This window comes from Anabrus simplex, chromosome 2 (genome assembly GCF_040414725.1).
Source record: "Anabrus simplex isolate iqAnaSimp1 chromosome 2, ASM4041472v1, whole genome shotgun sequence".
In the NCBI taxonomy this organism is placed as follows: domain Eukaryota; kingdom Metazoa; phylum Arthropoda; class Insecta; order Orthoptera; family Tettigoniidae; genus Anabrus; species Anabrus simplex.
Window position 1 is genome coordinate 525,871,849 of NC_090266.1, and position 16,417 is coordinate 525,888,265.

At 37.7% G+C, this 16,417-nt stretch overlaps 1 protein-coding gene across 1 annotated transcript in view; it reads right to left on the bottom strand.

Annotated features, from left to right (window-relative positions):
• LOC136863587 (putative sodium-coupled neutral amino acid transporter 11) overlaps positions 1-16,417 on the bottom strand; it is a 144,680-nt gene that overhangs the window by 102,700 nt on the left and 25,563 nt on the right. Inside the window, exon 3 of the mRNA XM_068226004.1 lies at positions 14,198-14,407. Within this exon, the coding sequence (XP_068082105.1) occupies positions 14,198-14,407 (210 nt within the window). The remainder of the gene's footprint in view (positions 1-14,197; positions 14,408-16,417) is intronic.

Genomic DNA, 16,417 nt, shown 5'->3' on the forward strand with positions numbered 1-16,417 from the left:
ACAAATTTTGTTGTGTTCATTTTCCTATGCCCATTTGTAAAGGAAAATTAACCTTACTGTACCGTACTATACAAATGTATGCTTGCATTACGTATTTATGCACTCCTATTGTATAATGCATGTTAGGTTCATTTTCGGTTACTCGTCGGCATAGGAAAACAAACACAACGGACATTGTTCTGATGGGCTGCATATCCATATGTGGCTGGGAGGCGTGACCAGTCTTAAGGAGAATAACGGATAGAAAGAGCTTTGTGGATTACAACCTTTTACCGGTGAAGCGACGATATCATGAATGCACCAGGGAGTTGAAGTCACATCTGTAGTTCAGTTGATTCTTCACATCGTACTCTCAGGTATGGCCTCTAATAGCAAGGTCTTGATTAGATAGGTACAGCAGCAATGAAAATAATTTTAACAAAAATGTATATTGACCCCACCTTGTAAACAATTACATTTCAGGACTGCTTCCCTGTGAGAGGGTGAAAGTTCATGCACTTTTAGCTTTCTTCCAATTACAGAAGCCAGTATTAATGAAAGTCATTTCCTTTTTGGTTTTGTCAAAAACTGGAAATGTTTCTCTTCAAATGTTTCCTTACAGACAGAACAAAGGAGAGTATCTTTTACCTGATCACAAAGAAGCCACTGAGGGGCTTTACTCCAGTCTGGATTAAAATGCTTCTTCAGTTTCTTGGCAGTTTCTGATTTCTCTCCCAATGCTGGATGAGAATGGCATGGTTCATTAAGGCTGGATGAAGATCTACAAGGATCCACATCTGGAAAAGTCCCATAATGGAGGTTGTTTTTGGAATATGGACTTTCACCCTCAGTTTCCCTTCTAATTACAAACTGTCCATTGTTCCTAGAGTTTTCAAATTATAACCCACTTTTTAACACTACTAGATAAATAAACGTACCATTACTGTATTACAGCTAATGCATGCTCTACTTATATAATTCTCTCATTGCTGTAATACAAAATTATGCCATGAATTATGTGTAGTCCTACTCTGCTCAGTCTAGTGCCTTACAAGGGGGATTTAGCTCAATCATATGACACTTGGACAGAAGGGTACCCTGACAGAAATCAAAGCTGACTGATTTGGACACTGGACTGTTCTACACTGGATGATATGTTAATTAATACTAGACCTTAAACCCGACAAGGGGAAATGTAATCAGCAGATTTACAGGACAGCTGATGACAGCCTGGCACCTAGTGAAAGTGCATGAATAGCTTTCCATCTTTCCAGGTTTCCCAGATAAGCGGCAGCTGAGGGTGATAATCCGCTGCACTAATGAGGTGCCACTTAGAAAACCCAGACAAGGGAAATTGCCTGAGGCATGTTCAATATCCTGCCATTCCAAACTGGCTGTGAAGGTAAATAGTGTCAATGGTTAATTAAAAAAATTTATTCTTCACTATCTACTCTTCTACTCCTGTTATCTCAGATATGTATTCAATCCTGCTCACTAGCAAGTTTTGACATTTGCCAGTTTTGTGGAATTCTTTAGCTTTGCACTTAAAGGAAGCTCAAGTTCAATTATTTTCTTTGTGTTTACAGTTACTTTTCAGGCCAGTATATACAGGTGTAATTAAATATGTGGGAAAGCTCCAGGGATTTGATAGAGGACCTGACAACAAGCAGAACATATCCTGTAAACATATGGTTTATTTGCTTTTTTTCCCTGTTTATGGGCATTGTTTGTGGTGTGCATAACACAGACCACTTCACTATGCTTTTTAATCATTTGTGTAGGGCACACAGGCCACTTATGTTTTGTCCCTATTCAAGTGTGTGTGCATTTGTTTTGCAATCAAAGCCAGTCAGTTGCGTAGCAAAGTAAGCACTTCCACACAGGTCAGAAGCTAGAGTGGTGTGATACGTGTTGTCAGGTGTTATTGAGTGCACGTACAGTACAAGTGAAGTGATACCTGTTGTCAGTTGTTATTGAGTGCACGTATAGTACAAGTGGAGTGATATGTGTTGTCAGGTGTTATTGAGTGCATGTACAGTACAAGTGGAGTGATACCTGTTGTCAGTTGTTATTGAGTGCACATACAGTACAAGTAGAGTGATACGTGTTGTCAGTTGTTATTGATTGCACATAAAGTACAAATGGAGTGATACATATTGTCAGTTGTTACTGAGTGCACGTACAGTACAAGTCGTGATACAATGGGGTACTCGAATCAGGAAAAGGCAGACATGCACTTTCTGTAAGGACAGGCTCAGTGTAATGCAAATGAAGCATGGTGTTTGTATGCGGAACACTTTCCTAATAGACATTTACCAAACTACAAGATGTTCCAAAGAATACATGAGCGCCTTTGTGGAACAGGCTCGTTTAGTAGACGGGTTGCTGATAATGGACGGCCTAGGAGCACAAGAACACCTGACACAGAGGAACAAGTTCTCAACCCTATTAAGGAAAATAGGAGGAGCAGTACCAGGAAATTAGTGGCAAGGGTGGATTTGACTCATATGACAGTGTGGAGGATTCTATGACAACAGCTCCTTCATTCCTATCACCTTCAAAGTGTCCAAGGTCTTAGTGCAGCTGATATTCCACCCAGAGCAGCATTTTGTACCTGTTACGACAGATGTGTGTTCAGGAGCAACATTTCCTCTCTGCTATTCTGTTTACTGATGAAACAAAGTTAACCAGAAATGCAGTGCAGAACTTTCACAATACACATATCTGGGCATATGAAAATCCCAGAGAAGTTGTGCAAACCAGACATCAACAAAAGTTCAGTATTAATGTTTGGGCTGGAATAATAGGTGACATATTAATTGGTTCTTTCATTTTACTGGGAACATTGACAGGAGCATCATACTGCGCCTTTTTAACAAATGATTTACACGGTTTGTTGGAAGACGTTCCTCTGGATTTAATTCAGCACATATAGTTTTTGCAAGATGGAGCACTGCCTCATTTTGCTCTTGCTGCTAGAGCAATTTTACATCAGCAATTCCCGAACAAATGGATAGGGCGTCAGGGACTGACACCGTGGCCTGCTCATGTCACTTGACGGCCATTGTGTATGCCACACCTATTCATAACTTAGAAATGCTGCGTCTGCAAATAGAGCAAGGGTGTCAGCAGATACGACAGATGCATGGAATATAGGAACGAGTGAGAGAGTCAATGATGTGGTGCATAGACGCCTGTATTACAGCTCATGGTAGCCATTTTGAGCACCTTCTGTACAGAACTATAAAAAGTAAATTACACTTTATCAACACAAATGACCAATCTGCATAGTGGATTTTCAGAAAACATATTATGTGTGTTCCTTTACTTTTACAGGAGATCCCAAACACCAATATTCGCATCTGTAAAATATTACTTTTTTGAGATATATTCATTTTAAGAATTCACCCACTTTGTCACTCCTGTTCACCACCTCTTAAATAGGTTTTCAAAAAACAAAAAATAGGTCTTTCTTTATTTTTCAAGAAAAGTGTTAAAGGGGTAATTTTTTAAAATGTGCATATGTACAGTACATATCAAAAACTTAACATGTTACAGACAAGAAAATTGGTATTTTTAATCACTTTTTAAGAAAAAGTAACACTTGTTTGTTTGTTTTTAGAAAAAACACTTCAGTGGGGGGGGGGGGGGGGTGTAAAAAGGACTGAATAAGGGGTTGAATATTTTTTATGGATACTTACATCTCAAAAACTGGAACTGGTGAACAGGGTGAATTTTTTAAAATGAGTGTATCTCATAAATGTAACATGTTACAGACGTGAAAATCGGTACTTTTAATCTCTTTCAAAAATAAAAGTTACACGTAATTTTTTTGTTTTTGGAAAATCCACTTAACAGGATGGGGTGGGTGAAGAGAAGTGTACTTAGTTGAATTCTTTTTATGGGGATACTTATCCATCAAATACTGAAGATGTTACAGACATGAAAATTTGTATTTGGAATCTCCTTTAAAAATAAGGAAAGATGTATTTTTTGTTTTCAGAAAAATCCTCTTAAGGGGTGAAAAAATGTGAGAATGGGGTTGAATACCTTTTTGAGGATACTTATATCTCAAAAACTGAAGATGTTACAGCCATGAAAAATTTTATTTGGAATCTCCTTTAAAAATAAAGAAACACATATTTTTTTTGTTTTTAGGAAACCAACCTAACTGGGCAACAGGTGTGTGGTGAGGGAATCTCTCACTCCTTGATTTCATCATATCCCATTGCACAGTGGTTATGCGCACGAGTCTCTCCTTTTAGGTATTCCAAGTTAATTGTTTTCTACATAAGTCTGCAACTGTTGCTGCTGGTGAAGGTTCATTGTTTTTGTTTGCAGTGCATTGTTGTCATCCTTGCATTTCAGTGAGATTTTCCCTCACCTTGCGCCTTGTCACGTTACTATTTCTGGCATTGTTAAGCAAGGTAGAATATTCTACATTAGTAACTAAAATATTGTAAAATACAATAATTCTTACAAAAATAAATATAGAAAGCTTTAGATCACCAATTAAATCTAAATATGTACTATAAACCAACGGCCGTAGCCGTGTTGAAACACCGGATCTCGTGAGATCTCCGAAGTTAAGCAACATTGGGTGTGGTCAGGAGTTGGATGGGTTGCCACGCGCTGTTGGTGGGGGGTAAGGGAATGGAGGAGCGGAAAGGAACTGGCCACCCTACCGCACGTAAACTCCGGCTCAGGAACACCTTTGCGGAGGTTCGGACCTGCCTTCAGGCAGAATAACCCTTACCTTACCATGTACTATAAAGGTGATTTTCTTCATTCATTTCATGGGTGAGAGAAAATTCACCATGTGCCCGGGCCCGCTCCCGCTCCCGTTCCAACTCACAACGCGCCCGTGGAATATCGTACATTTGTAACTAAAATATTGTAAAATACAATAATTCTTATGAAAATAAATACAGAAAGCTTTAAATCACCAATTAAATCTAAATATGTAATATAATGATGATTTTCTTCATTCATTTCATGGGTGAGAGAAAATCTTACCACGCGCCCACTTCCTTTCCTATTCCTCAAACGCCTCTTGCCACACTGGGGGGGGGGGGTGAACACGACTGACAAAGGGGGGTGAATTTTTAAAATGAGTATATCTCAAAAACGTAATATGTTGCAGACGTGAAAATTGGTATTTTTAATCTCTTTTAAATATAAAGTAACACATACTCTTTTGTTTTTGGAAAATCCAATTAAACGGGTGGGGTGGGTGAATATAAGTGCACTTAGTTGAATTTTTATATATATATTACAGACGTGAAAATTGGTATTTGGAATCTCCTTTAAAAATAAAGAAACGTATTCTTTTGCTTTTGGAAAATCCAATTAAGGGTGGGTAAATGAATTAAAAAATGAGTTTAATTCTTTGTATGAGGATACTTACATCACAAGAATGAAGGATGTTATGGACGTGAAAATTGGTATTTGGAAATCTCCTTTAAAAATAAAGAAACAACATTTTTTGTTCGGAGGAGGAAGGAATCAACTTAAGGGTGTGTAAAAGGAGTTGAATTCTTTTTATGAGGTTACAAATAAGAAGTGGACTTAAAACTATACACCGCTAAGAGGTTTTGACTGGGGGATGAGGAATGATGACAAAAATATACATTTATATGAAACTGTTTGAATTACGAAGTTAAAATGTCAAATGACATCCTAGGTGTTAAATAACAGAAGGTTTGACACAAATTTAACCCCTCAGGGAGTTAAATGGTGTTTAAGATCCAAAACCAAATATATTTATTCCTTCCTCCAAAAGGTTTAACATACCAAGGCAAAGTTCCAAATCCTATGTGTGAAATAGGAAATATTTTAAAACTTTCCACCACTAAAGTGTCAAATGAGTTTAGCTCCCTGAACTAAATTATTCCTCCCTCCAAAACCGTTTGGCATACAAAGTGGTAATTTTACGAGAAGGGTCTTCTTTTATGTCCTAGGTGTAATATACTGTATACTTCAAAACATTTCTCCCCTGAGAGGTACAGATGGTAATTGACCCTAAAAACCACAATATCCATTCTTCCAAAACCGTTTTGGACACGAACTTAATTTTTTTATGAAGGGTGGTTTTCTACATCCTAGATGTTAATAAATATTTCAAAATATTCACCCCTTAAAAATGATTCATTCCTCCATTACTGTTTAACATAGAAAATCAAAATTTCATGGATTGGCTGCTTTTACATCCTAGATGTTAAATAAGATAGGGTTTAAAACATTCAAAATTTTCCGTGTGGGGTTCAAATGAGTGTTAGATCAGAAAATAATCATTTTCCCAAAACCGTTTGTTGACATGTGAACTGAGGGCGTATTTTACAGGCTCAGCTGATAGTGGACTCTCCAAAATGTAAAGCTTTGAATAATAACTTTATTTTAAAACCGTAGCGAAGCACGGGTATCTTGCTAGTATTTGTAAACTCCTGATAGCCTCTGCAAAAGCAAAAGTACTGAAATGTGTACTTTCCAAATCTTTCCCAAACCTGGTATGGAAATATTCCCATACATTTATTTTTGGTTGTGTGGCATCACATCACTGATACATAATAATAGCTAATTTTTTGTAACAAGGTAAATCATTGCACAATTTCAGTTAGATAATCATTGACTCAGAAATCAATACAATAATCAATTATATAGCATAGAGGGTGTGCTGTCATTCTTTTACATTCCATGTACAAACTGATAAATACCATTCCAATACCTCTAACCAAAATCAAATTCCTTGGCAGAGCCATGAATCAAACCGTGCCACAGGATAGCCGAAAAAAAAATAATTGTTTTTTACAATTTGCTTTATGTTGCACTGACACACACATAGGACTTATGGTGATGATGGGATTTTATGGGTTTAATGGCCCTTTCAACTGCTGTGCTTATAGAGATCCTGGGTGCCTGAATTTTGCTCAAGATGGGCACATGTGGATTTTTAATATGTATACGCAATTCAAAACTGGCTGTAAAAGTATATAGTGTCAATGGTTAATTAAAAATAATTTATTCTTCACTATCTACTCTTCTACTCTTGTTATCCAGTGGTCTGGTATGGTGCCAGGACTTGATCTTCAACTATGGGCAGGACCTATCGGATGTATTTGCCCCATCACCCCGTCCTTTTTTTTTTTACAAGCATCAATAGGTACTAATCCTCAGTATGTTGATAAAATTGAATTTCATACTGCCATTGAGCTGAGGGAGATTAACCCTAATATTCCTACAGGCAGTTTTAATATGAATCCTCTTTTACACACGTACTTCAAATTTAATGCAGAAGAAAATGTAATGTTATTCTTTCTGCCTTTTGCAGGAAGCATATTTTCCTCTAAGCTGGATTGTATGTCCATAATGGCAATAGCACTGTGAACTTCTTGCACATTTTTAGGCAAAAGTGGCAAATTTTCTTCACTCCTCCGCCACAATGTTTCTTTTCATTCCTCCAGCATAATCTGATGGTAAACTATGAGACAGGTGCTTAGGGACAACAAGTACTGGTATGTCCTTCCTCATTAACTGTGATGGCCGTTCACAGATCTCATCACATACTTTTGTTTTTACGCTGTTTGAAATGAATTCTTCATTGATCGGACGTCATGGTTCGTGATTGTGTGATCCACACAATAGCAAGTTACTCATCATCATCATCATCATCCTAAACCATCTCCAGTTTCCCGGGTGTGGTATATGAGCCTCCTCCATCTCATCCTGTCCTTGTACCATTCTTCCTCCACCAACTTGTCCCAATCATGACCTCTCAGCATTACATCGCTCTTAACTAAATCTATCCATTTCCTTCGTGGCCTTCCCACGGGTCGTCTTCCTTCTACCTTTCTGTCAAATTCCTTCCTTGCAGTTCTGTTTACTGGCATCCTCTTCATGTGACCAAACCACTTCAGTCTTGATATCTGAATCTTATTTAGGAGAGAATTGTCTATTCCTACTTCTTCTCTAATTTTCTCATTCCTAATCTTGTCTTTCCTGGTTTTCTGGATCATAGTGCGTAGGGATTTCATTTCAGCTGCCTGAAGTTTGGAATTATCTCTATTGGTCAGTGTTGTGGTTTTGAGACTGTATGTAAGAATTGGTGTATAATAGGACTTGTACAATGTCATTTTTGTTTTCATGGGTATTTGCTCATCCCACAGCAGGTGTCTTACCTGGTGGTAAAATTGTGCTGCCTTATTGATTCGATTGTTCACCTTATGTTTTGCTAGGTTGTCATTTGATATAACGCTACCCAAGTATTTGAAAACTGGAACACTGTCCAGTTGAGCTTCATTTAACATGACTATTGGTTCTGCTCCTTCCCCATACACTTTCATCACCACCTTCTTGGTCTTGCTGATGTTTAAACCATATTTCTTAAACTCCTCATTCCAGCTTTGTATTCTCTCTCCCAATTCATCTTCTGAGTCACTCCAGATCGCAACATCATCTGCAAATGTGAAGGCTTTGATATCTCCATGTTCTTTCCTTTTAATAGATTTCATTACTACATCCATTACAATAATAAATAGAAGTGGTGACAATGAGTTGCCCTGCTGCACTCCTCTCTTTGTTTCAAACCAGTCCGACAAACCACATCCTACTTGAATACAGCTTCTGTTCCCACTATACAACATTTTCACTTTGTCTATGAGGCTGTCTCGCACTTGAAGTTCTTTCATGCATTGCCAAATTCTTTCCCTTGGTACACTATCGTATGCTTTCTCAATGTCCAAAAATATTAGGAATAAAGGCTTGTTCTTCTCCCAGTATTTTTCCATTAGCATCCTAATTGCAAATATAAGGTCTGTAGTTGACCTTCCTGGTCTGAAACCATACTGCTTTTCTTCCAAAATTGGTTCAACAATATCTCTGATTCTGGTCTCTATAATTTTTTCCAATATTTTCAGGACATGAGACAGTAGTGTGATACCACGGTAATTAGTACATTTTCGTCGGCTTCCTTTCTTGAACAGAGGTACAATGATGCCCATCTTCCAGTCCTCAGGAATAGTATTTTCCTCCCATATCTTGTTGAGCAGTCTATAGAGCCATTGGATTCCTGGAACTCCCGCTGCTTTCAGCATATCTGCACTTAGTTCATCTACGCCCACTGCCTTTCCTTTCTTCATGCTCTTGAGCGCATTTTCAGCCTCAAGCCACGTAATTGGTGGTTCAGTTGTGGTTCCTCGACTTGGCTCTCCTCTATCCGTTGTTATGTTTTCTGTATCTCCATTCAGCAGCTTTTCGAAATAGATCTTGAGTTCTTGTTTAATTTCTCCCTCTTCTTGTGCCAGAGTTCCATCATCACGTTCTATTGCTTTTATGGTCTCTTGATCCCTTCGCTTGTTTTTCACTACTCTGTATAGCAATTTCATATTTCCTCCACTGTCCTCTTCCAGTTTGTCTGCAAACTCATTCCATTTCTTCTCTTTTTCTTCCCTTACAATGTTCTTTACTGCAAGTTTCTTGTTCCTGTATACTCCTTGAAGTCTTTGTATTTCTTGTTCATTTCGTTCATGTCCCTGTTTTTGTTTCTCCTTGTCCAGTGCCTTCTTTATTTGGTTTCTTTCTTTCACCGCTGTTTTCACTCTATCATTCCACCATGGTGTCTCCTTTTTTCTTTTGATAGTACTTGTAACTCCACATAGGTTTTTGGCTTCTCCCACAAAGGTGTCTTTGAAGGCCTTCCAAGTTACTACCATTTGATAATAAAAGGTCTGAACATGCCTTGCTTGAATACCTCCACTTCTGACTGTGTTGTGTTAACTCACATTTATTAAATTTATATTTTGCTATAACTTGCTATTCTGCACCTCTCTCGACTATATGTGGATGACATGTTAGGGTAGACGAGGGTATTTGTACTTACACTTATCTTAGATATATTTTACTCTACATAGTTCCCAGTACTAATTAGCATCAATTATAAAATATCATTGTATTTCTACACCTTCCTTTCATCTAAATATGGAGTTTAGGATTCACATCTTAACTATTTCGTGATTTAATTTGGCGTTTACATTTACCCCCACCTGTTTACATTTATTCCGAGGGGTTAAATGTAAACACCAAATATAGTGTTAAAGTGTAGCTGTAGAAATTAAACATATATAATAATAATAATAATAATAATAATAATAATAATAATAATAATAATAATAATAATAATAATAATAATAATAATAATAATAATAATAATAATAATAATAATAATAATAATTTCGTGTGGCTATTTCTAGCCGAGTGCAGCCCTTGTAAGGCAGACCCTCCGGTGAGGGTGAGCGGCATCTGCCATGTGAGGCAACTGCGTGTAATTGTGGTGGAGGATAATGTTATGTGTGGTGTGTGATTTGCAGGGATGTTGGGGACAGCACAAACACCCACCCCCCGGGCCATTGGAATTAACCAATGAAGGTTAAAATCCCCGACCCGGCCAGGAATCGAACCCGGGACCCTCTGAACCGAAGGCCAGTACACTGACCATTCAGCCAACGAGTCGGACAACGTATATTATGAAACACTACAGGTCTATAATTATTTAAATTATTTTTTTCATTAATTATGATATGTGTTTACAGTTACCCCAATGTTCATGGTGGGATAGATGATGAAGTGTAAAATATGATAAAGGCAGCATGGATGAGATGGAGGGAAGTCAGAGGTGTACTGTGCAACAGACGGATGCCACTACATCTGAAATCCATAATATACTGCATGATAGTACATTCTGTTGCTTTATGCAGTGTTGAATATTGACCTGCTGACAAAGCTAAGGAGCACCAATTACACACCATGGAAATGCATATGTTCCATTGGTCGATGGGCACCACACTCCTGCATCATGTCAAAAATGATACCATTCACCAGCAAAAGGTCATTGCACCCATCACTGAGAAGGCACAGGAAAATTGTCTCCAATGGTATGGTCATGTACTTGCGGGTTGCACCTGGAACAGTTGCTAATTTCAACCGTTCCTTTGAAATTAACAAGCAACATTTACATGGATGTCCAAAGCAATGCCCGTATGACACAGTAAACGCTGATATGAAGAGTCTGAACTTAAGACTACATTATGCCCAAGATCATGCAAAATCTTGAGCCAAGTTTAAAATAGCAGACCCTGCACCAGCAGGAAAATGCTAGGAGAGGAAGAAGAAGAAGAAGAAGAACTGGAATCACAGATAAGGCTTTTTGCAGATGATGTTATACTGTATAGAGTAGTAAATAAGTTACAGGACTGTGAGCAAGTATAAAAAGACCTTGACAATTTTGCGAGTTGGAGAGCAGACAATGGTATAACAGTAAACAGGGTTAAAGGTTTTAAGTTTCACAAAGAGGAGAAGTCCTCTCAGTTTAAATTACTGTGTTGATAGAGTGAAATTCCTTCATGGGGATCACTGAAAGTACCTATACTAAGACCCAAGAGAGTTGGAGTCTGACGTTTAGTGCCACAGGCGAGGCAAAGTTGACTAACTCTGCTTGAAAATGGTCTGTAGCTATGGCAACAATAGTAACATTGCCACATTTAAGGGAGCTCTTACCATGTGGGTTGGCTTGCTCTCAGTTGCTTTTGTGATATTATTCAGAGAGGTACTGTGTTAGCTGTGTTAGTTTTTGGTGATTTATGTATTTAAGTGTTTGTTTTCTGAATATTATTTTTGTTGTTAGTTTATTTTGTTGTAAGTTAATCAGTAGCTAGCTGTGCAGTTCTGTTCCATATTTAACATGTGCATTTGTTGAGGTTATTGTCAGAAACATGATTTTGTTAGTGATTATGAAATCTCATGTTTATCGACAATGGTGTGTTCTGTTTGAAATGATGGAATCATTTGTTGGAGCCTCAGAATGGGTCAAAGTTTATTGAATTACATTAGGCCCGCATGTTTCATTAAACACTCAGCCTGTATTAAAGTGTGATATGTCACTGATGGAGGTAACTATGACAACACAGTGTACTTCATAGTTATTGCTTTCGCCGCTCAAATGCCCAACTCTCGTGGGCCCAACTACAGGTATTAATATAAGGAAAATTTTAATCAGGGTAATCACATTAATGAGGTTGTAAATAAAGGTTACAGATCTATTTATATGATTATGGGGGTACTGAGGAGTTATAGTAAGGATGTAAACAAGAGGAATTTATAGGACAAGGAATTAGGGATTGGAATAATTTAGCAAGCGAGATGTTCAATTAATTCCCAATTTCTTTGAAATTATTTAAGAAAAGTTTTGGTAAACAATTGATAGGGATTCTGCCATATGGATGACAGCCCTAAATGCAGATCAGTGGTGATTGATTGATTGATTGATTGATTGATTGATTTATTGATTGATTGATTGATTGATTGATTGATTGATTGATTGATTGATTGATTGATTGATTGATTGATTGATTGATTGATTGATTGATTGATTGATTGATTGATTGATTGATTGATTGATTGATTGAAAACACTTTGTCATTCATCCCACCAGGCACTTCTTTCTCCACTCCATGTTGCTGGATGGTGGCGAGCCATGAGTGGGAATCTCTAGCCGCACCTGTGTTTGTAGGTCTATCCCAAGTAGTCACAGATGGTCATAGCTAACACATAACCTGTCTATGCAAACTGTGCAGTCTACTTTAACCCTACTATACAATGGTCTCGGCATACATCTGCATGTCTCTCCTAACCAGAAACAGGCATACAACCATGTGCACCTTACTTTGACCAGTGGTGTAAGTTCTGGTGTGTTGTTGAGGCTTTTCATTCAGCATTCTGTGCAATTCTCTAATATGACCATCAAGCCTCAGGAGGTCCACAACATGACTTCTTTTAAATTCTGTTATTTGCATAGGTGGTGTGCATGTATGCCGTCCTGTTATGCTAACAATGTTTAACATAGCTTTGGAGAACAGTACGACTCTGGAAACAACATTCTACTCCCCCTGCAGGATCTGAACTGTTAATGAGTTACAGTTATTCTACAGTCAATACTTTATTCCTTTTTCTTACACTGTACTGCACTCTGGTTCTGTTCATGTACTGCCCTCTAACAAAGTCATATGCAAATATGCTCTTCCTCATTCACTTACTTCCGGACATCCTGCATCTTATTCTGCTAGTGTAGTTATTGCTGTTGTTCACTTTTACAGTGTTTCTGAGATTAGCAACTTAAATAAAAATAGAAAATTTGTAGGGTTGTGGCTCACTGTTTCACACAGTTGTAGAGAGTTAGACATGAGTTTCAAATCTGGACCTGCAACACCACTTAGAGTCAGAATAGCTTTCAAAATTGACATCAGTTGAATCATATTCACTATCTCCTTTGAGGTTACTGAAAAATGTTTCCTTTTTGAAACAAAATTTTGTGTGATTATTTCATCTGTTCAATTCACATATTGGCCCATTTCCTTTTTTTTTTTTTTTATCAATTATACTTTCTCATAAAGGAAATTTCATTGTGGAAAACAGTTCATTAGTTTAGTACGAACTAGACAACCTTCCTTAGTTTTAGAATGTTCCACTCAGTGGAGCACAGGGTAATAATTTAAATTTCTCAAATAGTTATCCTCACAGGATTTTTCACAAAGTGCCTTCTCTCCCCTGCCACATAGGGATAAGGATGAGCCTATCCAACCAATGGCTGCTAGAATATCTTTTTATGGATAGTGCACCTGATTCAGGACTCAGTTATGGACTTTTGTAATAAAATTGGCTGTAAATTTCATTGATTCATAAATCTGTCCTTGTAGTTTGAACACACATTTCAGTAGGAAGTTTTTGACAACAATTTTTAATAAGAATTAAGGTGTTGCATTCTTCAATTTTGCGGTTTGGAGGATGAAAATGATAGTAGAGGAGATAAAGGAAAAGATTCCAGCACATAAATAAATGAACCAACAAACAGTAAAAAATATAAAATCAAAGAAAAATAGAGACTAGGAGAAGAGCAAGGTATAAGAATATCTTTCCATGGATGGATGGGTGGGTGAACAGATGGACAGACAGATGGACAGGCGGAAGGAGTGATGGATGGTTGGATGGACAGATGGATGGACAGATGGATTTTTAACCAGGATCAGCTGATAAAAGCTGGTGTGTGGCACATATACCATATGCATGGAGCATCTTTATCTCAAATTTTGATGTGCACTTTCTCAGTTTTTAATTAGTTTATAGGTTGTAGTAATTTATACAAAATGTCAAAAGATGGTTTGCTTCTACTTACCAATAAATGGATAAATGAACTGTAAAGTGCTCAGTACAATAAAACCTGGTCTGCCAAAAGCAGCTCGCATCAGTCCTTGGTAGTTGAATTGCCCACTCAAATGTGCTCCTCGAATCATCAGAATTAAGGAATAATCCGTTACAACGGCCATAAATATGAGCAAGGCAAGACCCAGCCCAAATCCAGCAGAGTAAAGTGCAAGCGGTATTCCTGGGGAATGCAGAAAGAATAATTAATGAACATAGATTCAGTCATAGCTAACGTGATCCATGCAGTAACATCTTATAAATGCATTAAAATGGTTCTTTTACATCAGCACGAGCATCAGCACCACCATCAGTCTGATGTGAGTTTCTCACATTTAATCAAACTTTAAAGCCTGTTCACTCACAACAACCTTGAACCCTGGACATGCGCCAAAAATTGCACAATAGTCATGGCCATTTTGTAACATTGTAAGGCATAATCTCAAGTACATACTTACAATTCAAAGAATGAAATTATATAGTGTGTCTTAACGTGAAGGACAAGAGACGTATTTCAAAGATGTGGTGATGTTTCCCATATAATTTTGATAGTTATCAAGAATTTAGACACCAGCATTAATGTAGTAACCTGGTAATATATCCTCTAATCACCTGTGATTTGCACAACATGTAGGGGTGTGGTGTTTTTCCGCATTCAAAAGTAGCACCGTATATACTGTATGAGAGAAAAGCATGGATTACAGAGTGTAGGTTAAATAATATTTTGGCACCTCTGATTGAACCCCTAGTCTCAAAACTGATGAGCCATGTCTGGTCTGGAAGAAAAAAGTCCAGAATATTGTGTTCTCCAAATTGTTTTTTTATTTAGATGAATATGCTGGAAAAATCCATGTCAGACAATGGTTCACTTAATGACATTACCAGGACTCTGTTTACCTAGAGGACGACCTAGCAAGGTGATCAAATGCTAATTGTAGGAGTCTAGTGCCATGCACCACTTATTATTTATTTTATACTACAACATTCTTTTGCACTCTAATTCACTATGAGTGAATACAGTATCCAGTCATAACAATAAAAACAATCTCCAAAGACATCAAAACATTGCGTCAAAATTTCTTCTCTCCAAGGACTACACAATGTGCATAATATCAAGGAGTGCATTACTCATTTGGGCCCTACATCACTCCCCCTTCAGAACTTCCAGATATCAAGAAGGGAAATGGACAGTTCTCCTGAAATGAGTAGTCTTCTGTTGCTGGTTGTCCTCTGCTGGTTTGGCATGGGAGTTCATCTGAGGATCTTGTGTTTTCAGATGATGTTGGCCACTTCCGTTAGTCAGTAAGTAGGCAGGCTTCAAGTGATCAATTGAAATGACGTTCTTACCCTTGACGATCACGGTAAACTAATTTGATGACCTTTGGAACACTGGATATGGGCCATCATATTGCGTCTCCAGTGAGGACTTCATACTGTTGACTCTCACAAATATATGATTAGAATGCTGTAGACCTTTATGAATAAATGGAGTTAGTTTGTTGTTGTGCTGACGCTTGACAGGCTTCAAGTTGTTCATGTTGCAGCATAGCAGGATGAGAAATGATGGCAGATCTCGGTCCAGTGCAGCGTGACATTGTACAAAGAGATCTCCTGGCAATCTGATCGGTGTTCCATAAACCATTTCAGCTACTGAAGACTGAGAATCTTCTCACAATGTGCAACACATTCCTAGGAGGACGGTTGGTAGAACTTCAGTCCACTTTATGGTGGAGTGAGCTTGGATTGCCGCTTTCAGTGACTGATGGAATCTTTCAACTTTACAATTACTCTGGGGATGGTAACTAGTGGTTTGTGCAAGTTTACGCATACAAATCTTCATCAGTGCTTGAAAGAATGCCTACTGAAGTTGTTTTCCTTGATCTGTTACCTTGTGATAGAATTTTCATAAAAAGCTTATGCCACACTTTCTGCCATTATATTTTTTAATGGAATTACCTCTGTCCACTTTGAAAATTGGTCAATGCAAGTCAGACAATATGAAAAACCATTGGATTGTGGCAAGAGTCCAATTAAGTCAATGTGGGCAGTCTTGAACCACTCATCATCTGAAGGAAAAGATCCAATTGGAGATTTTGTATGCCTCGATATCTTACTGTGAAAATATCCCATGAAAATTAGACAACCATAACAATTACCTCAATTCAAATGTTTATATATTTATGAACAACATTAT